The sequence below is a fragment of the Trifolium pratense genome, linkage group LG2, assembly GCF_020283565.1.
Source record: "Trifolium pratense cultivar HEN17-A07 linkage group LG2, ARS_RC_1.1, whole genome shotgun sequence".
Lineage (NCBI taxonomy): Eukaryota > Viridiplantae > Streptophyta > Magnoliopsida > Fabales > Fabaceae > Trifolium > Trifolium pratense.
In genome coordinates, this window is record NC_060060.1 from 15002889 (window position 1) to 15025430 (window position 22542).

At 32.3% G+C, this 22542-nt stretch overlaps 3 protein-coding genes across 3 annotated transcripts; all 3 read left to right on the forward strand.

The window, feature by feature from the left end:
* Positions 1 to 3211, forward strand: LOC123907487. Its single transcript, XM_045957786.1, has 4 exons — positions 1 to 120; positions 532 to 862; positions 1910 to 2089; positions 2294 to 3211. The coding sequence occupies exons 2-4, from the start codon at positions 620 to 622 to the stop codon at positions 2957 to 2959; spliced, it is 1089 nt and encodes a 362-aa protein (XP_045813742.1). The 5' UTR covers positions 1 to 120; positions 532 to 619; the 3' UTR covers positions 2960 to 3211.
* Positions 3212 to 5393: 2182 nt separating this feature from the next.
* On the forward strand, positions 5394 to 7657 carry LOC123904251. The gene is made up of 3 exons (XM_045953939.1): positions 5394 to 6113; positions 6801 to 7232; positions 7307 to 7657. The coding sequence occupies exons 1-3, from the start codon at positions 5799 to 5801 to the stop codon at positions 7655 to 7657; spliced, it is 1098 nt and encodes a 365-aa protein (XP_045809895.1). The 5' UTR covers positions 5394 to 5798.
* A 1213-nt stretch (positions 7658 to 8870) lies between these two features.
* On the forward strand, positions 8871 to 12352 carry LOC123907488. Its single transcript, XM_045957788.1, has 4 exons — positions 8871 to 8938; positions 11039 to 11130; positions 11334 to 11750; positions 11856 to 12352. Exons 1-4 carry the CDS (start codon positions 8935 to 8937, stop codon positions 12195 to 12197), a joined length of 855 nt encoding a protein of 284 aa, XP_045813744.1. The 5' UTR covers positions 8871 to 8934; the 3' UTR covers positions 12198 to 12352.
* Positions 12353 to 22542: the final 10190 nt, after the last annotated feature.

A 22542-nucleotide genomic window follows, 5' to 3' on the forward strand; every position in this document is an offset into this window, starting at 1 on the left:
CTATGCATCATGCACTGTCTTCAAAACTCACTTCAACAGTTCAACACTACTAGTTTCCTTTGTCTCTCTCTCTGCATTTCTCTGTTCAATTCAACTACATTTCTCTGTTCAGCGTACAATGTAAGTATCTCTTTAATACTTCAATGCCATTTTCTTTTGTTCTTTTGGAATTGCATTTGAAATTTCCAATTTCTTATTGCATTTCTCTCTTGGTAATGTGGATTTACATTTTTATTTCCAACCCAAATTTACTTTTATCATAATTTGAGCTGAATATTGATCATTTCTATTAAAGTTCATTTTTTTTGTTGATTTATAACATGGGCTAATGCTTATTGATGATAATTCAAGTTTATGCTTGTGGGTTTTTTGTTTTATTATATGAATTTTGCAATTTTTCCCAATTAGTTTTCTTCTTTTATCAATAATTTTGTAAACCCTAAATTAAGTGTTTTTAGGTAAAATAGTGAGACATTGTATTTGGCAAGAATTTCTTAATAATTTTTTCATATGGATTTATTGATATTGCAGGATATTGTGATAAACTGCATCCATCAAGCATTATGGAACTTTTGAACATGTAATTATCAAGGAGGAAGATCACAAAATTTAGTGATTAATGGCACTAATTTCTGAGGTTTTGGCTAGTGTAATAATCTTGATGACAAGGGCTTTTGATATACTTAAGTTGGTATGCTTGTTTCCTATTAGAATTGGATTAATTGCCATTTACACTTGGACAGAGTTGGTTACGAATGCAATTATCTTTAATGGAAACATGATATTGAATTTTATGTCATGGACATTTGGTCTTATCTTCTTGCATGTAAGAGCTGTGAATGCCATTCAAAGGGAGAGTCAGGTTAGTTCTTATTCAATAGTTTTATACATGTTGTGTGCTTCTTACATAAGACAATTCATTTTCATCTAAACTTGTTAAGAAGTTTCACATCGGTTGTCAGATGGTCTGAACATATGTTTATAAGTGAGGACAACCCTCACCTTATAAGCTGGTTTTGAAAGGTTGAGTTACGGCTAACTCCCAATTCTAAGAGGCTATCATAACCTCCTCCACAATCTGTTGGGCCGCCTGCTATCAGGTTTCTGATCAGGTCATCCACCATTAATATCCGCACCCGAGGTTACAGGTTTTGTATTTGTACAATACAATCTATGGAACACTGACATAGAGACCAGAACCAGACATTATACTGACACGTCGACACTTGTAATAATAGTGTGAAAAATAAAAGTGATTAAAAATATCTATGTGTGTCGGTATTGTGTCAGTGTATTAACCTCGGGGGTTGAGGGTGGTGGGTCTCCGGAAAAGGTGGGTGGATCATATACCGATCATCATGATGGTGGTGCTGGTCCAAAGTGGGAGGAGATACTTGCAAAATAAGAGATATTTGAAATAGGGCAAGTCATGCTCTTTATATAAGAATTGGGAGAAGCTCCTTCGCAGGCCTTATGTCTTTTGGCCATAGGGAATAACATATTCATTCGGTTGGCCCAACATCCTAATAAATCAAGTTCGACCATTTAGCAAAATACAAATGTAGTCATCCCTCTTGTTTATACTCACTCGGCTATCCTTGCAATATATAGGCCTGGTCTTAAAGACTAATATATATATATATATATATATATATATATATATATATATATATATATATACATACCCTGCAGTGTGAAATTATATGATATTTGAGCTTAATGGATATGCTGAAGATTAAAACTAGATATAGAACAATATCAGATTAGATAATTGATAATTGAGTTCCAAAACAAGCCCTTTCTTAGTCCTGAAGGATGGATTGGCTCTGCTAATTTTTGTTAGTATCCTAACTAACTCTATCTCCTACTAACAGAAAGCTGCCCATTGGGCTTACCTAACATTATGCAGCTGGAACGAAAACTACATCGAATGCAGAACGAGATGGAGAATCTGGAATGGAATCAGAAGAAACTTCAAGAACGGTTCCAAATGGCTGTCAAAGAATGCAAAATGATGGAGATGTTACTGGCGGAGCTTGAAGAGGAACATGATATGGCCATTGCAAAAATCGAAAACTTAGAGGGAAAGGTAGATATTTTATATCCATGTTCCTACCTTGTAACTTGTATATCTATTTTACTTTCAAGATGCAAAGACGTTGCTTCTTATCGACATTTAGTATAGCAAGCAATATGTTAATATGAGCAATTTTCTGAAATTAAAATCACTACTATTGTTATTAAGTTATTTAGTGACCTTAGTTAATAATTTGCTATTATGTCTTGTTAACAGTTGAGGGATCAGATAAACGAGAATCTTCGGCTCAAAGAAATTCAAGGAAAGGCATACTGGAATTCCAAAGATCCAAACACTGACAATGACCGAAAGATTGACGACAAAAGTCATAGCAATTCTTCTGCTACCCTTCAATGGAAATCTGGTTATAGAGAAAGTGGAGATTCCCTTCAGGATCTGCTGATGAACAAAGATAATTGGGAAGACGAGAGCAAAACTAGAACCGACTTGCTTAAACTCTTGAAACCTGGACTGAAATCTGCACCTGCCAATTCCGCTGCTAAACCAGTCTCAAAAGATATAATAAAAGTGAATGAAGTACTAGATCATCACCGAGACGTAGCTATATCGCAATCAATTTTCAGCGCGATATTATCACTTATAGTCGGAGTGACTGTTTGGGGAGCCGATGATCCTTGCATGCCTCTTATTATAGCTCTCTTTGCTGTAGTAGGCATGTCCTTAAAGAGTGTGGTGAAGTTTTTCTTCAGCATTAGAAATAAACCAGCTTCTGATGCAGTTGCTCTTTTAAGTTTCAATTGGTTCATTCTTGGTACTTTAACCTACCCTACACTACCAAGGGTTGCACCTATGTTGGCTCCACTAGTGCTTCGTTTCATAGACCAAACCATGACCAGATTTGGCCTCTTATCCTTTGTTTAATATTGTTTTTGTTTCTGGTTTGTGTTCTGTTATGTGCAGTGTATAATCTGAAATATGAGTCTTTTTGTGGTCTATAAGTGTATGATTCATACTGTTTGTAAAGTATGAGGAGTCTGTGTAATTTGGTTGTCTATGTTGATATATTTTGTCTTTTTTTTCTTCAAGTTTTCAGCATCCAAACATGGAAAATGCAACTGATAGTAAATCTGTTTTCTTCTTCTTTCAGTTCAGTAGAGCCTTTGTTATTTTGAAGCTTGTATCCTCTCCTCTTTCCTCAATAGTAGTCTATTAAAAGTTTTACATTGGATGAAATATGGATTTGATGATATATGGATTGAAAATTACTCCCTCCGGTCTTTAAGAGAAATTTTATTTTTTAGATTCTTTGAAAATTCAATGTATCTAGTCTATATTATGGACTACATACATTAGATTCTTAATGAATCTAAAAAGTAAAACTTTTCTTATATTAAGGACCGAAGGGAGTAGTTTACAAGTGGTGTACAGTTCTTATTTTACAAATCAGTTTTGTAAAGTTTGAGCAAGATTTGCTCTAAATCGATCAGAACAAGAAGACTTTGATAATGACGTACACTACTAGAAGGTTCTGAAATGGTAAAAGGAGGCCAAAGCTTGACGGAGATTGGTGATTGGTACTTACAAAAAAAGTTAGCACTCTGACATTCAAGTCAAGATATAATAAAGGTGGAGAAAATGTACTGATGATGAAATAAATAGTACTTTGGTGTGGCCTTGAGTCACGCTTATACAGGGGAATTTGTTGTAGCTGCCTCTGTGTGATGCGGCGAGGAATGCAAGAGTTGTTGAGATGAGATTTAACCGTTCATTAGAGACAATGGGGCGGATTCATTGTGGGTTGGTGTATGGAGTGATCTTGTGCACGGTTAGTGTAGCCGAAGTCCATTGTGAGGAGCGCTAACGAGGCTATTGGGTCTTGGTAGTTGCGTCGTTGATATGGGTTGTGGTCTAGCCGAATTCCATTGTGAGGAGTGTTAACGAGGTTATTGGGTCTTGGTAGTTGCGTCGTTGATATGGGTTGTGGTCTAGCCGAAGTCCATTGTGAGAAGTGCTAATGAGGCTATTGGGTCTTGGTAGTTGCATCGTTGATATGGGTCGTAGTCTAGTCTAGAACAAAATTTAACATAAATTCAAGGATCTTATTGGAGCCTATAATAAATTTATCGGTTTACTTATAATCCAACCACACCACTAGTGTCACTCAGATCATGATTCAGATGTCCATTTCTAATTGTCGAAGAAGTGTGAAGGATGTGTTAACACTTTTAAGTAACATACTTAACCGTATTTTCGGGGCACTAATTAAACATATAAAAAAAATTTGTCTCGAAACTTGTGTATTTAATATTTTAAAAGTGTACAAAATTATCTTATTAACATTAATTTTACCTTTTTTTTTTGTATGTTTAACCAATGTTTTAAGAACCGGACCGGAGGTCGAACCGGTGTGGCTACTGGTTCAAGGGTCAACCGGTCGGACCGGTTCAATCGTTATTAAACCGTTTATATTGAACCGTTCATATAACTTTCTTATTTCACAACTAATAAACAAATTAATAAACTAACATTAACAAAATAGAAAATTTAGAAACTTAAAATAAAGAAATCATAAATCCAAAATGCATAATTTATACCAAATAATTATACATAAATTCGAAATTCATAATTCATATAAATTGTTAAACTTTAAATTGGACAAAATCATATAAACTTTACATAATCATATAAACTTAAAATTGTTTGTTAAGAATTAAGAATATATTATACAATTAAGGCAAATATCAAGATATCAATGAATGCATATTAATGCATATCAATAAGGTAGACATGTAAACAATGCTGGTCAATGCATATCAGAAAAGTATATCAATTATATTAAATTGTATCAATTGTATTTAATAGGTTTTCTAATAAAATCAAATTATAGGCTAGACATTAAATTGTATTTAATATAGGTTTTCCAATATAGACTATGGATTAATTGCTTACTACTCCTTTGTTTCCTTCAGAAAAATATTAATTAAAGAAAACGAAAAAAAAAATTGAAATTTTGTTTTTTTTTTTTTTTATTTTCAAAAGATTCCGAACCGGCCGGTTTTTTCAAACCGCCCCCGGTTCACCGGTTCGAACGGTTCCGGACGGTTCGTACCGGTTTCAAGCGGTTTTTTTCCGGTTCTGCAGACTACCGGTTCTCAGCACTAGCCCGGACCGCTGCTGTGTCCGGTTCCCGGTTGGACCGGTTGAACCAGCCGGTCCGGTCCGGTTCTTAAAACATCTTATTATACTAAAGGCAAGGCAGTTTTGTCAGCCCTAACTCAATGGAAATCTGAAGCCCTAATCTTCACCCAATAGTGCTTTGCCATGTTTCTCTATCATCCAATAAGATTTTGACACACCTAGGTTACAAGGCTGTCTTGGAAACCCTAAATCTTTGCTTATTTGGAACCCAAATCTTTACCCAATTAGCCTTTGCCATCTATCTGCATCATCCAGGGTTTCTATTTCATTTTAGGTTTAGACATGTTCTTTTCATCGTACGTGTGGCTTGATGCTATAAGGGTTTGAGTATTGCCCAATGAAGAAGCATGTCGTGTATGTATATGCATTGCCATCAGTCAATTCACATACATTCTTCTATTTTTTATACATTGAATACTTCTTGAAAATTGCTAATACTTTCTTCACAGTTTCAAGTAGCACATTGTATAATCATTGTTGTTCAAGCAATCTCATTGGCTGCACATTTTCCTTGGAAATTGCCAAACTTTTCATTTCTTCTGCATCCACAATTTTTCACTAAATGTATTCACTTTCCTTCTCCCACCAAACTCGTCCTCACTCATCATTAAATATTTCCTCTCTCATTGCATTGAACCATGTTAAATCTCATCTTGTAACCAGATCCTCATCTTCCCCAGATTCATTCATTATTAGCTTTAATGCAAGCAAAATTCACTCCAATCTTGCTATGTCTCCAATCAGTTACTGTTTCATCGATTGTGCAACATATCTGAATGTTGAAACTGCCCAGGCAATTGATCAAATTCATGGTTCATGTGTGCACAAAATTCTCAGTGGCCTACACACTTTCCACATGGAGTATGATCCACATAGTGTGAGTTTTTTTTTTCCTTTCTTTCTTTACATTTTTTATGTTAGTTTAGGTGATTGTTGCTATTTTTTGGGTTGGACTGTTTAGGGGAATATATTAGATTCGTGCATGGTACAGACAAATAGTGGGTTGTATTGTTTGTTCATGATTGTGTACTGTTTGATTGCCAAGCATCATTTTCATGGTTCTGGAATTTGATGAAAAAATTCATGTTTAGTGATGAAAAACCATAGTAAACAATCATCCTATAGAAAAGAATGCATATCTAGGAATTTTTTTTCCTTTTTTTCTTTACATTTTTTATGTTTGTTTAGGTGATTGTTGCTATTTTTTGGTTGGACTATTTAGGGGAATATATTAGATTCATATATGGTTCAGAAAAATAGTGGTTTGTGTTGTTTGTTCAGGATTGTGTACTATTTGATTGTCAAGCATCATTTTCATAGTTTTGTTATTTGATAAAAAATTCATGTTTAGCTGTATTTTTGTTATTTGACAAGAGAATGCATATTTATGAATTTAGATCTATGTGATGGTCAAAGAAATTAATATATATATGTCTTAATCACTTATCCCTTACTATTTTTATGATCATACTACCTGGTCTGATTTGTATGGTGATCCAGACTAATTGACATCTTTATTTTATGATGAGTTAATATATGTTTTGTTTATGTGTTGTGTTCACAGAATTTGGGGAAACTACCGCAGTGCTTTGTCCGCGAGTTTGGCAGCTTAATTGACACACATGTGATGCTGCAGGATCCTAATGGTAATGAGTTTCAAGTTCGTGTCCTGAAAAAGTGTAATGAAATGTACTTTGAACAGGGATGGTTGGTTTTAAGAGATTTCTATGATATCTGGTTTGGAGCTTGGGTTAGTTTTACATATATTAATCTCAAGCTCTTGATTATAAGACTTACAACAAGATGGGGCACCAATGTTAAGTACCCTTTCCATGATCCTCCACATAAACATATGCTGGCCACCACTGGTACTAATTCTAATATTGGGACATCCACAGATCTCAGAACTTCCTCTAATGTCCTTGTGCTACCAAGATCTTCTGTTCGTACTTACCTTAAGAGACTGACATTGTATGATGTCCAGTCTGGAATTTTGGTATATACTCTTTAACTTTTATTTTAAATGATAGCATTATCAATCAATCTGTGTTGACTTCTGAATTCTTGTAGGTCTTGCCCTGGTATGGCTTTGGTGAATTTGCCTTTGCATATACTTTCAATGAATTGGTTCTGGTTGATCATGTTGGTTGCCGGTATCCATGCCGCGTGCAGTTTGGCGTGGACTCTGAGGGCGAGCTGGCTTGTAAGGTTTTTGGTCGCTGGATGGATTTTTGCAGGAAACATTGCTTGGCAGAGGGGCAAAAAATTCGATTTGCTGTTAACGAACCTACCCGAAATTTTGTGATGTATGTTTGTGTATATCCTCAAATAGGAATACAAACCACTCTTAGTTATCCTTTAAACGATGACTCTTATTTGCTTCTCTGTGTTTCTCAACAATATTTTGTGGCCTCTTCTTGAATTGCCTATTTGTAATTTGGTTATGTTTGTGTTCTCTACCAACAATGTATCCTCTGTAGTTGTTTTGTGTTTTATGAACATTCAGTTGGTATTTGATGTTGATGCCTTATAATTTGCCAATGTAATTTGCCAATATAACTTGCCAATCAAATTTGTCAATGTGATTTTGGAGTGTTTTATCTAACCTTTCTTAATACATGCCCTACAAGTTATCATGTGGTCATCAATCCACTCATACTACCAGGAGAGTGAATTTCCCTCAAATTTGATCCACATGCCTTTACGAACATGACAATGATGGAAAATATGAAAAACTAAGAGTTATTATAATTTTGAAACTTCTCAGTACGATATATAACTTTGATTCTTGCTATACAAGTTACTATGTGTACATAAATCTAGATTGACAAATTTGATATCAGTACATGCTTCTTGCTGGTCATTAACATTCCAAATGCCTAATGCTCACTGTTGTGAACTCATACAACCAGAAAAATGAATTTATCTCAGGTTTGATTCATATACATTTAAGAACCTAACAAGGATGGAGAATAGGAAAAACTAGGAGTTACCATGATTCTGAGGCTTCTCAATATGATGTAAAATTTAAATTCTTGCTATACAAGTTACCATATAAATCTTTTGTTTGGATATTAATTTAGCAAGTAATAGTGAGGGACTAGAAGATGTATACGTACCTGCAAATGCAATATGCAACTATTCACTAATCATTATACACCACTGATTTCTGTTGAGTGACATTGTTGATTAGTTTAAGACTAGAGTTTGTGAGCACCCAAAAACTTTCCTGTTAGGAATATATTAGATTACAACCAACATTCTATTGCCCTGCAAACTTGATATTAGTTCCTAGCCAAGAGTAAATTGAATTTTGCATGCTTATTGTGAGCATAGGAAAAACTATGAGTTACCATAATTTTGAGACTTCTCAATGTGATATAAAATTTTAATTCTTGCTATACAAGTTACCATATGAATCTTTTGGTTGGATATGTCAACAGGATTTTGCAAACTTGATATCAGTTCCTAGCCAACAATAAATTGAATTTTGCATGTTTATTGTGAGTCTTATTGTATGAAATTTCTTTCCTGTTCTGATATTTGCAATATCCTCAAATTATTTTTGCATGTCATCCAAAAGAACAACAAATTTCTTGATGCACATTACTATCTCTACGTTTTTTACAGATGATTTAGGATCACTAGCTATAAGAATTATCTTCTGTGGAACGATTGGTTTCAAAGTAGCTTCTTCAATGTGTGAGTCACTCAATTCTCTTCTATACTCTACTGTCAAATTCCTGATCTATTTCTTTATAATATGGCTCATCCATTTTCTATTTCTATGCCAAGTTTTTTTCCCCTCTAATATATACGCATGTATTTGTTGCATTATTAATCATTGTCCATGTTCTTTAGTTGTTTTCACAAGCAAATTAGTTACATCATAGTATATATATATGCTTTAGTTTGAATTTCTTCATTTCTGTATAAAAAACACAATAAGACCCTCTGTTATGTATGTGGTATTTTCAGATTTTATCTCTAAAATCACAATAACTGTTAATACGCCACAGTGTCATGATGTAATTGCAATGTTGGCAAGATTGAATCCATAATCTCCATTAGATCTTAGTTCCATATCTCCTACAAGTATAAAACTTCATCCGCATTTCTCTTTGATTTGAACACATGGCAGGCCATCCAACTTCCATAGAAGCTTCTCATTTATGTCATTTACTGTTTCCACCTAAATTCTACCCAATGGAAACGTTTAGAGTAACTTTTCATGTAAAGTCTATCTAGGCATTGCTATCATCATACCCTATGTTTCTTTTGGCCAATGCAATGACAAGTACTTTCCTTCCATACTCATTACAACTGCCTTGGAACTATTAAAATCCATTCCTATTCTTATCAAAATCACGCTATCCCTTTAGAATTCATTATCGCATGCCATTCTTTAATTATTTCTCCCCTAAACTACCATTCTAAAACCACCTAACAATTACCACACTTATTTAATCTAATACAACATTTGGTACAAGGACACACCTTTCATTTCAAAAAAAAAAATCTAATTGCACTATCTATTTACCTTCCTTAAAATTAAGATTTTCATTTTCATTATATTTAAAGTATATGTATAGAGATTAATAATCCTATTTCTTAAGATTCGGCTTATATATCGCATTTTACGTCAAATCCGCATTTTCCCAAATTTCGGAACAACAAAGAAACTCGATTGGAACTTCGCCCAATTCCTTAGACACTTTTCAATGTTTAATGAAGTAAATTAACTTATAGCGCAAAAAACTTCTATCGATATTGTGATCCGGTTATGATGCGATTCTACATACTCGATTGAAATAGAAATTACATTATCCTCACTAACAAACTAAATAGGTCACTCGATTTATTTAATCTGTTTTTAGTTTCATACTTATGGAACCTTTGTTTTCCAAGTTTAACTCTGTTAGTTTTCTTTCTGTTTTGTCCATCCTTAAAATTTTATCATCAATTGAAATATTAGGGTTTGTCAATTGAAATGTCATGGTTTAGGGTGGGGATCATGTAGTCTGCTTGCAACCTACTCATTAAAACTATTTAAATTATTGTCAGCCCTTTTCTATTGTTGTAGATTAAGGTAACCATAAATCTCCATGTTGCATTGTTGGTTATTAATGAATATGACCCTCAAGAACAAGCAAAATTATTTCACCATATATATATATATATATATATATATATATATATATATATATATATATATATATATATATATATATATATATATATATATATATATATATATATATATATATATATATATATATATATATACTTGCAGCCATATTGATTGGCAAAATTACTTTTAAGTCATTAATAAGGTGCCATCCTTGGACTTGATAAACTACAACTGCATCTTTAACACTTTCTCTGTTAGTTTCCTTTATGTTTTGTGCATCCTCAAAATTTGATAATCAATTCAAATATTAGGGTTTAGTGTGGAAATACTATAGGGTAGAAATATACCTCCATGTTGCATTGTTGATTATCAATTTCAAGAACAAGCAAAATTACTTCACCATATATCTTATATAGTAGATCATTATAGGATTACGTATACGTCATCTTTAGTATATCATTTATGCTTGCAACGATATAGATTGGTAGGATTGCTTTTCTAGCACTTTGTATTGTTGGTCATTAATCAAAATTACTTGAACTCAAATCTATTTAAATAAGCATATATGAAAACTTTTGTGGCGGATTTATGGATGGATAAGTTGTTGGTTTTCACTCATATATGCAAATCTTTGGCACATTGTGTTTATATGGATCTTTGCTATTGTATAGATATGAACCATCGTTATGACAAACTAGACCCTGAAGTTCGTCCTTACGCAATGATGACCAGGACAGCCTATATGGAGTACAATCCCATGAAGGTGAGTATGTTTTTTGTTGATCATTGAAATAGGTTGGCAAACAAAAAATTGTTGAATAAATTAGTCAATACATTTAAAGTTATCTAACTTGGTCTATCTCTTTTGCTTTCTTGAACATTTCGTATCATCCTTATTTTCATGCTCTTGATTCTATAGAATTTTCTTGATTGCCAATTTTTACCTTTTTGCTGGTTATTGTGTAGAATCGAGGAAAACTTCCAGAAATATATGCACGCGTCGTTGGTCAATACATTGGCGATATAGTGTTTCTGCAAGACATTAACGAAAACCAAATCCAAGTAGCTGTCCGGAAAAAGAACAATTCAGAGATCTATTTTACCAATGGCTGGTCTCGATTGAGAGATTTTTACGGTATCAATGCGGGCGCTTGGATTACTCTTTTATTTATCAGTCCTTTTGTTTTTTTTATCAGAGTTCGGTACATAACTGGTATGGAGATCACCTATCCTTTCAAGACTCCTCCATACAAACTGGTGTTGGAAAAACCTTTCCAAGAAGCAACTTCAAGTGGACATATTCCATACTTTGTTCTCCCAAAAGTCTTTTCACATAGACTTGAGAAGACCTTGACTGCTCCTGATGTCGAAACTGGTACTTTGGTATGTTTATTTTCTTTTCCTACGAGATAATAAATATTTTGTATTCATATGTTTATTTTCTTTTCCTACAAGATAATAAATATTTTTTGTTTAATTGTTCATTAGACACTCTATTGGAGAGGATTCTGCCAAAATGCACTACCTAATGAGGACACTCAGCTTAGGATAATTGATTGGCTTGGTAATACATGGAACCACTGTGATCTTAGGTTTGCCAACACTCCCTATATGAGCTGTAAAATCTCAGGTGACTGGCGTGATATTTGCAAGGTGCATAATTTGGTTGAGGGTACGATTATCAAATTCGGCGTCATTGAGGCATTCAACAATAGTACTATCTACTTTAAGCTGTCCCCTTATCTCGGCGTTCGGACAACCCTTTATGCTCATTCAACGTCTACCGAACGGAAAACATTCTACCAGAGCCAACACTACTATATGCTATAGAATTACTGCAAGTAGTGCTCTTTTAAAAACTCTTTTGGTGATAACTATAGGGCCATCTAATGCTATCCTCTTCAATTAGATTTCTTGCAATTTAACTTTCAAGCTCTTATGTTTTTATTTGGTTTGGGATTTATGTTGTAATGTGTGAACCAAACATGAATTTTACTATATTTTGGGATGCTTCAACTTGATGATTGCATATTTCTTCATCTTTATCAAGCTACAAGTCTTAAACAATAGTTAATTTAATCTTATTATGCTTGTGTCTAGCTTAATCTGGTCCATAGCATCCATGATTGGCAACAACCATGATTGTTTAATAAATGAAGTTCCTACGAACCCGTGCATCGCACGGGCTGGTTACTAGTTGTGTTTAACAAGTGCTCATGAATTCTGTTTAACCTAAGCCTACTTTTAATTATTAGATGAATTCAAAGTCTGTCCTCTTGCTACAAATGGCAACAATAATTTTGATCAATGTTATGTTAGTTAGAACTTTAAATTTTAAATTGATTTCTGAATTTATGCTTTTTTAAGTGGCGGATGTAAAAGCAATGCATTAGGTAAACTTTACTAGACCCGTCAACATCTCCTCCCAGATATTTTTGTACATTCATGCATTGAAAGTGGAGGGTTAGTTATATCCAAAATATTGCAAGATAGATTTTCAGCCAAGGTGTTAGATACTAATAAACAACTATCTTATAGTACCTACAAGTTCTTTCCATTTGAGGTAATTTTACATGTTCTAATTAGGATTTGTACCTTCTTTTGTCACGTTGTGGAAGTTTTTACTTCATTATGTTAGATTTAACTCTATTGGTAAATGTGTGTATTTTTCTAATGACTACTAATAATAACTAGGCTTAATTAGTAAAATGGTCCCTTAAAGATATTTTTGATTTTAGATTGGTCCCTTAAAGAAAAAAAGGTCCAAATAGGTCCCATAAAGAAAAAAAAGTCCGAATAGGTCCCTTAAAGACATCTCCGTTAATCAGTTTGGTCCCTAAAAAGAGGTCTAAATAGGACCAAACTGGTTAACGGAGATGTCTTTAAGGGACCTATTCGGACTTTTTTTTCTTTAAAGGACTTATTTGGACCTTTTTTTTTTTTAAGAGACCAATCTGAAACCAAAAATATCTTTAAGGGACTATTTTACTAATTAAGCCTAATAACTAATTAACTTCACGTGAATGTTTTAGACATTTTCATAATATAAACTGTTTTTGAATCAATCAAGGAATCAAATTAATAGTAAAAAACCAAGGTTGTCAGAACCGGACCGGTCATCGAACCGGCGAGCTCACCGGTTCAAGGTTCAATTGGTCGGACCGGGTTCAATCGGGGTCGAACCGTTTTTAATTAAATATATATTTTAATTAATATATAAATAAAAATATATGAATAATTGCTCAATATTTCATAATTTCACACATTAAAAAGATAAAATATCACAAGTCAAAATAAAATAAAATTTATAATTCAAACAAAATGAAAAATAGATGAAAAACAAAAATCTTTCCTATTTCTACGACGTCGTTGATTTGTTTCATATTTTTTTTTTTTAAAAAGTTAAAACGACGTCGTTTTGCCATATTTTTTTAAAAAAAAATTAAAAAATCTGCAAAACCGCTTGAACCGCCCGGTCGGTTCACTGGTTCGACCCGGTTCGACCCTGGTTCAAGCGGTTTTTTGCCGGTCGATTTCCTATCCGTTTTTTGCTCAAAACCGAACCGTTTTTATGTCCGGTTCACGGTCCGACCGGTCCGACCGGCCGGTCCGGTCCGGTTTTGATAACCTTGTAAAAAACACACTAGGTTGGCACAAGATGTGCACGTGCTAGAGATTAAACAAGACTCGATATACAATATAAAAAACCAAAGAGCTTTAGCATAAAAAAGATATACATAAAGTAGCTCCAAACACAATAAAGAGTATAAAGTTTTGGCAAAAAAAAAAAAAAAAAAACAATAAAGAGTATAAAAATATAATCAAAGATTTAAATTTCATCAAACCGGTATTTTGATATTATCAATTACTACATAGAATCTGCGTCAACAACTTTCTAATTATAAACTCACTATTTCTAACTTTTCAAATTAATTAGATTGTCGTTAACCAAATAGTTTTAAAACTATCTTTAATTCTTTTAAAAAAGAAAATTAACCTAAATTGAGTTATTTGATTGAGAACTATGCATTCTCAATCACCGTCGCACACCAACCTATAAACTAAACAACAACATATAGAAACGTATTAGGCTGGGATTTTGACTACTCGATTTCAAGATGAGGTTGGGGTCCAAGGTTGAAATTAGGATATATCTTGATTGTTCTATCACCAAAAAAGTTTAGTGGTTGTACCTTTAAGGCTCTTTATAGTAGGCCTATGTAAAGGAAATTATTGGTCCATTTTTCAGAGCATAATTCATCTATTTAACATAAAACTCTCAACACACTCTTCACATTTAAGATCACTAATTCAGTTCTATAAATTTAATCGATAGAGTGAAAGTTGTTGTCTTTCAATTATAAAACTATAGCTAAACTAATCCGGGTTGGTTTAGTGGTGTTGGTTTGAGTTCTTGGAGTATGTTTCTTTCAAGGTTTCAGGTTTGATTTTTCCTGGTGTCAATTTCGGTGGGCTAAGTCCATGCAGAGCAAAATACTCTGACTTTAAATGGGGTCCTCGCAAATGGGCGGTGAGATTAACCCCTTAAATTAGTCGGTCATAAGGTCGGATACCAAAATTTCATAAAAAAATTATAGCTAAACTATTTTCTTTGAACTCATGTATAAGTAAATATTTTCTTTTCAAATTCTTTTACGTATCTGATTTATATCAGATACATCAGTTATTCAACGACTCTAAATAAAAATCTTGAGGACCAAGATCATCACCGGAGGGAGTATATTTTATTAACGTGAGATTCTTAACGAAACTATTCAATTAAGACTTGAGGGCAGAAATCATGTGATTGTGTGAATGTGGAGTTATTTTTACTAAAGGAAGTCCATGTCACTAGACAAAGCATAACATGACAATGTGGCCTAAAGTTAGCCTAGTATTAAAAAGCATATAATATAGTATTTATTTATGTAGATATTTCTATTCCACTATATCACTCCTGTCACCATCTTTCTAATATTGAATTTAGGAGTGGACGGTCCTAAAGGGACCAATATTTTATAGATTGATTTGCAATTTGTCCTAATAACGTCAACAACATATCTTTTTAGGGACTGAAGAAAGCACGCATTAAGTTGTAGTATTAGCTTATTAGTTTTTTCATCAAGCATAACCAATAAATTGCAATTTGTCCAATTGAAGTCTCTGTTAGGATTTCACGTTGAAGGAATTTGTTTGATCAAATAATATCCTCTTTCCGGATTTAATTATAAATAGATATTTATTTTTAAATTTATTAAATAATTGATATATTTAATCGTTAATATAAATTAAATACATCAATTATTTAATGAATCTAAAAAATGTGGGATAACATTACGGATTCAAACCGAACTGTGTGAACGAACTCGGCATTTGATTACGAGCTGGCGTCAAGCACATCAGATTCAACTTTAACATCAGGTTAGTAACTCGTAATCGCTGTCCCAACAGGTGAATTGGGAGAAACCAAGTCATGGACGATACAAATGTAACATCAACGCTTTGTTCTCTCCAATGAGCAACAAAGCAGGCATTGGTATGTGTATAAAGGACGCTCATGGAGGTTTTGTAGCTGCGAGAACCGAGTTGATAGAACATATCCTTGATGTGATGATTGGAAAAGCTATGGGATCGTTGAGAGCTTTGAATTGGGTGAATGAAATGCAAATAACATACATGAATTTTGAGATGGATTGAAAAAGAGTAGTGGACAGCCTCTACAATAGCAGATCCTACAACTCTGATCTTGGCGATATTTTAAGTGATTGTAGGACTATTATAGCTACAAGCCTTTGCAAACTCTCATGTTAAGTTCATTATGAGACAAACGAATGAAGTTGCTCATAGATTTGCTCGAGTGGTTATATTTCTAGCTAGTTTCCATATTTTATCGATAAATATACCAATATGTATTTTCGATGTTATTTTAAATGAAATGAAATAAGCTTTTTACCGTCAAAAAATAAATTATCTCATAATTAAAATCAGAGAAAATATCTCTTTATAAATAAGATATTGTAATCCCTTGAGCTAATTATGTGCAAGTGCAAAGGCAACCTACCTCACTTTTAGCACATATTCTATTTATATATATGCTCTAATTGTGAAGGGTGGACCTAGTAATACCATATGTCCTGGTACATGCATACCTTATAAAGAGATATCGTTTAATTATTTTAATGAGCATATTCTTATCAGAAATACTTTTCTTAGTATAATCCCAGATAAAAAATATTTAGGCATTTGTACTCAAAAAGAAATTTAGGCGTCTGAAAAATAAAAAGATAAGAAACTTAAATGATATTAGAGCTTCTACGGTTTATTCAAATAAACTATTAAACTTGAATCAATTCATATATGATAGTTTTAGCGGCCAATTTAAAGTGACTTGATCTTTAGCGGCCAATTTAAATGCAACGGGTCAAATTAGTGTTTAGTAAATTATTTTATGCGATCAACAACATTTGACATAAATGGTAGATGTTTGAATTTTTTAAATTATTTTTTATCATGAGTTTGATTCATATGTAGTCAGTGCATAAGAAAAAATATTTTTTGAAAGATGTCAATATTTTAAATAAATCTCAATTACCACAAATAATGATTCTCTATAGTTGCAGACAGATAATAGTAAGTAATACTTTATGTTTTATTATTGTACATGACAGTGTTGCTGCCAGCAACTACAACTTTTGGTAACAAAATGTATAAGCTTGCAACATTCATGTTATTATTGGAAAATTTCTCTTTCAAAAGTTGTGTCAAAACAAAAAAAATCTCTTCCAAAAGCTTATAAAGAGTGATATATATAGTAAGATTTTTCTTAATAACAAAGTTAACTATGGTTAGATAAGTCATTGGTCAACAAAAGTTTAATCAAGTTAACTTTGTTACATATTTTTTAACCCTCTAGTTTTCGTAAGTAATTTTTTTTAACCTTCTAATTCTTAGAAGAAGGTCCTGATAATTTAAAGTTTGGTCGTGAAGTAAGTAAATTATGATTAAAAAGTTGTTTCTACTAAAGATCGAACTTGAATTCTCCCAAACGATTCATCTTAGGGAGCTCATTAACCATTTGAACTCAATGTTTTGGCATTTCATTTTTATGAATCTTATTAGTCGATTTTATAAGAATGAGCTAGATCGAGTTAAATAAAATGAACTAGAAATGAAAAATAGGAGCTTATTTTGGCGCTCCTAAAATTTCTCAACATTATCCACTACTTAATTAGCGGACGGTACACAAGAAACATGAGATCATAGGAAGCTCCCATGAAAAATTCCTATTGCTAGTCTATTCACCCACCCCCTATGGACTTCCCAACTCCTTTGGTTAAACGTGCAAGGTCTCAAAACAAGCCTAACATTGAAAGAGACATTAAATTTATTTTGTTTATGTCTCAACTACTCATAGCACATTACAATTAATTGATTAAACACATCTATCATGTTGCCAATCAGAGTGACGATGGTATTTTGCTTAAAATTCTTGTTACAAATCCATTGAAATTCGATTGGCATGGAATAATCAAAAGTCTCAAAAAAAAAAAAATTCTTGGCAGTAGTGGAGAGGAATATTTGACCACACACTAGTGAATTTTGGCTCTATTAATTTGCCAATTAAAAGGAATATATAGTAGAAGCTAAGAGCATCCACAATGGAGCACTCCATTTTTGAGTACTTAAATGGTCCCACATAGACACATCATCAATTTATTTTTTTTTAATAATAGTACCTAATAGGTACTCAACCCCTCCAATGGAGCATTTCTTAAAAAATTCTAAAATGGGTCCCATCAATAACTCCACATCATTAAAATTTGAAATTTAATTTAAAATAATATTGCCAAATTAATTTTTTTTGAATATATTAATAAAGTGGGTCCCATAAAAAGAAGAGAGAGAGAGTTCTTATATTAGAAGTGGTACCTATTAGGTACTAAAATGTTTTGTGCTCCAATGGTAGTATCTAATACCATGAGTACCTAATAGGTACTACATCATTGGAGATGGTCTAAGTCTTTTGAAGATTTAAAGGGCATTTGAGAAATGTCTCTCAATATAGAGAGTAACTCCATTAAAAAATTAGTTTTTTTCTTACAAGTAGATTAGTTATTCACAAAAAAAAATATTAATACTCTTTTTTTAACAAAACAGTTTAAATTTTATTAGATATCTACTATAAACAAAATACTTAACTAGGAATTATTAGATATCTACTATAAACAAAATACTTAACTTATAGGAAAATTGAATTGTATAAAATTGTATACATGCTAATTAAGATTTGTTTTGTTGTGTTAATCCTCCAAGTTTAAAAAAAAAAAGGGGTTCTGTTTATCCAAAGATTGACTAGATTTGTTAAATCCATATTTTACATGTAGTTTTTTTTTTTTTTTTATAAATATTTTTACACATGTAGTTATTGAAGTTATATTTAAGATATAATTTGCATTAATGTAGGCTTAATATTTTTGTTTGTCCCTCGGGGAAATGGATTACCCTAATATTTTTACACATGTAGTTATTGAAGTTATATTTAAGATATAATTTGCATTAATGTAGGCTTAATATTTTTTACACATGTAGTTACTGAATATATTAACTGGTTCGGGTTAGATATCTAATTTGGACATACAGTAACGTTAAAACTCTTAGACAGAGTTTGTCGCAGAGATTTACCTGGTTTATGTTAAAAAAAGGAAAATGGATTGAGTGTGTTCAACTCTTATACGGTCAAGTTGTAGTCGGCAGATTGGAGCCATCTGATTAAAACTTTTTTTTTGTCTAGTGATTAGATTCACACATATATATATTTTAAATGTTAATCTCAAAATATAAATCATTAAATATTGATTGAATATCTCTGATCTCGCTGACTGCATGTAGTTATGGGTACCGATAATTCGAGTACCAACAAAGGATTTGGTTTCTAAAAAAAATACAGTATTCATAAGTTTTTGTTTTTCTTTTATCAAAATGATCACAATTGCTGTTAAAAAAATGATCACAATTGATTCCTCATCGTACTCTTTTCGTCCCTCTTTTGATTAGCTTTTGGTTCATCTTTTTGACTAATTAAGAGGAACAATTGTAATCATTTTTGTGATGAACGGAATGATAATAATTTTTAGAAAAATAGAATTTTCTGATGGATCAAAAGTACTCTCGTCATTTTGATTTGATATGTTAGAATGGATTTATAGAATATATAAGTAGGAAAATGTTAAACAATGCTCCCGGGCACTAGTTAAGAATACAAATATAAAAGTTTTATCTCGTAAATTGTGCATTTAATATTTTAATGATATGAAAAGTTATTCTCTCTCATTATTAACTTTATCATTTGTTTCCTTTTTTAGTAAGTTTAACTAGTGCCCCAGGGGTACTATTTAGCATGACCCATATAAGTATTATTTAATCTTCTCAATAAAAAATTTAAAACTTAAATGGGATTAGATCAAATTTAAAATTAGGAAAAAAAAATCCATTAGATAAAAATTGACAAATTATACTGTCATTTCATGTTAAAAATGTTAAAATGTAGGGTAAAATTATAAAAAAAAACTACACTAAAAATAAAACAGAATCCTGTCATTTCGTGTGTGTTAAATTTTCAATCACTTGTCATTTCATTTATTTAAAAAAAAACTTATCACCTTCATTCGATTTATATAAATGATGATAGATGAACATGCAAGAGGAAATGTGGCAAATTGCTTATGGCAGTTAAATTGTCAATTAGAAAGTTACACACTTCAATTCATAGTGACACTGTCTATAACATAAAAAAGAGTGACTAAAAAGAGTTAAGATTTTCTTATTTTTTATTATTTCTATTTTTTTTAGTAGTAAGTTTTTTAAATAACATATATTTTTAGAATAATTAAATTGATATATATTTTTATGTGAGCATGATTAAATAGATAGAGTGGTCAAATAAAGGGAGTGAATTAGTAATATTTTTCAAAAAAAAAAAAGTGAGTGAGTGGTAGCAATCTTGATGTTTGAATTGGTGCATAAATTTTGCAGCCTTTAAGATGCTGGGAAGACATCATAATTATGTTGATAAAGTTATGGACAACAATAGTTGTAACATTTGTTATTCTTTCCTAAGATGCTCCATGCAGATAGGGCTCCATATATACATTGACAAAGAAAAGAACATGTCAATGATAGTATGATATGATATGATTGAAGACATTACAATGTGTGTGGCAGGATTCTTCCATTTCATTCATTCATTCATTCATAGTAGTAAAAATAGGAGTAGTATTTAGTAGTACGTACAAGATAAGATTCTCCCAAAATAGAAAACAACTATTGCTCCTGAGTTGTTGTAGTTACACCTTTTACTATGCAGCACAAGGTTTCATCATTTGTGACATTTGTTATTGCCATTATTAATTGATTTTTTGTGTTCAAAAATAGAAACTAAATTCATAGGATCCAATTTATAAACTGTTAGATTTATTGTACTAGTACTAGTATGTAGCAGTTGTATGGTTAGAGCAGCTATAAAAATTATTAGTATTGTGTGTGTTTTAAAATTTCATTAGAAGTCATAAAATTGGTTTTTTTGCCACGTTCAAAACGCGAGACTTGAAGTCACTAGATTTGGTTTATTGGTGAGAGAAATCAGGTAGTATATTAGATTGTATTAGGTTCGATCCTCAACTCTATCGTTAAAAAAAAAAAAAAAAAAAGACAAGAAGTACATGTTGAATCCTCAACTCGTGCGTTTTTGATGAAATACAAGAGCAAGTATTTTCGTTATATCGTATCCACAGGGACTAGTGCGATATCAATTGTAAATACACAAATTCCATGATTTTAAGTGCGGGTTTGTTTCGATTTGGTTTAGTAACGTAAAATCGTGATATAAAAGTGCGTAATAAACTTTGGATATAAAAACTTGTTGGAATTGGATTTCATCAAATCATTCACATGTATCAGTTAACTATTGATATATATATTTCATTTACCAATCAATATCGTCACGTATTACTCGTTGATCATATCCGTGTCCGGAATATGTCTTGAAATCTATTGTATCTATTAACTTTCCGATGTCTCGAATCATTAATCGATAAAATAGCATTAAGCTCTAATACTTTAAGTAACTATTAAATCTCAAGATCTATGTCTAAACTTTGAACTTTAACAAGTGATTATCCTACCTTTGATTCAAATAACATATGTCTATATCATTTAAATCTTTTAATAAAAGCATGAAAACAAGGACATCACTAATATTGATTGATAAATAAAACACATATAGCAAAGTTAAACTAGATTCATGATCATAATTCAATTACATCCAACCCCAACAAAAGAGATTTAGCTATGAATAGCCATGATAAACTTACAAGAGAGTGAAGATGAGAAGGATTGAAAAACCATAAGGCTTGATTTCTCAAGTTGTGTGGAATCCACCTTCAAAACCTTACTAAACAGGATCTATCTATGAAAATCGTATTTTTCTATCTGATACTAGCTAATTATATATTTTACAAAATGATCTAAAATGCTATTTATAGACTTCTGAAATGGGCCTGTTCGCTAAGCGAATCTTTGTTCGCTAAGCGAAGAAGTTGCTTAGTTGAAGAGGTTTGCTGACACGTGTATTTAGCTGTGACTCATCCTTTGCTCGCTAGGTGTTCGCTGCAGCGAGCTTATTCGCTGCATGCTCGCTGAGTGTTCGCCAAGTACCCTGGACTCCCTGCCTTCGCTCGCTGAGTGTTCGCTGTGGCTTCGCTGTAGCGAGTTTGTTCGCTACAGGTTCGTTGGGTGTTCGCCAAGTACCCTGAACTCCCTGCCTTTGTTCGCTGCATGCTCGCTGATGCTTCGCTGCAGCGAATGCTTCAAAATTTTGTTTCTTTTCTTAGTATCAGCATGAACCTAACAAAATGGTTGGATTTGATAATTCTTGCACAATTTCTTAGTACACACTATATTTACATCAAAAGTGATTTATATTCCAAGGATTTGTTATCAAAATTCATTCAATAAGTGCTTTTTAAACATGTATTTTAACCAATATTTAGCACTTATCAAATCTCCCCAACTTAGGACTTTGTTTGTCCTCAAACAAAAGGTATTTTAACAAGCTCAATATTCATTCAAAAGAGTGGGTTTGTAATTAATCAAAGTTTTCAAAATCTCAGAGCACAAG

Bases quoted from the DNA above. Each gene is read 5' to 3' on its own strand.
- LOC123907488 (XM_045957788.1), top strand. The intron at 11,131-11,333 runs GTGAGTATGTTT...GTTATTGTGTAG, and splicing joins TGGAGTACAATCCCATGAAG to AATCGAGGAAAACTTCCAGA. The intron at 11,751-11,855 runs GTATGTTTATTT...ATTGTTCATTAG, and splicing joins ATGTCGAAACTGGTACTTTG to ACACTCTATTGGAGAGGATT.
- LOC123904251 (XM_045953939.1), top strand. From the start codon at position 5,799: ATGTATTCACTTTCCTTCTCCCACCAAACTCGTCCTCACTCATCATTA. The intron at 6,114-6,800 runs GTGAGTTTTTTT...TTGTGTTCACAG, and splicing joins TGGAGTATGATCCACATAGT to AATTTGGGGAAACTACCGCA. The intron at 7,233-7,306 runs GTATATACTCTT...GAATTCTTGTAG, and splicing joins ATGTCCAGTCTGGAATTTTG to GTCTTGCCCTGGTATGGCTT.
- LOC123907487 (XM_045957786.1), top strand. From the start codon at position 620: ATGGCACTAATTTCTGAGGTTTTGGCTAGTGTAATAATCTTGATGACA. The intron at 863-1,909 runs GTTAGTTCTTAT...AACATTATGCAG, and splicing joins CCATTCAAAGGGAGAGTCAG to CTGGAACGAAAACTACATCG. The intron at 2,090-2,293 runs GTAGATATTTTA...TCTTGTTAACAG, and splicing joins TCGAAAACTTAGAGGGAAAG to TTGAGGGATCAGATAAACGA.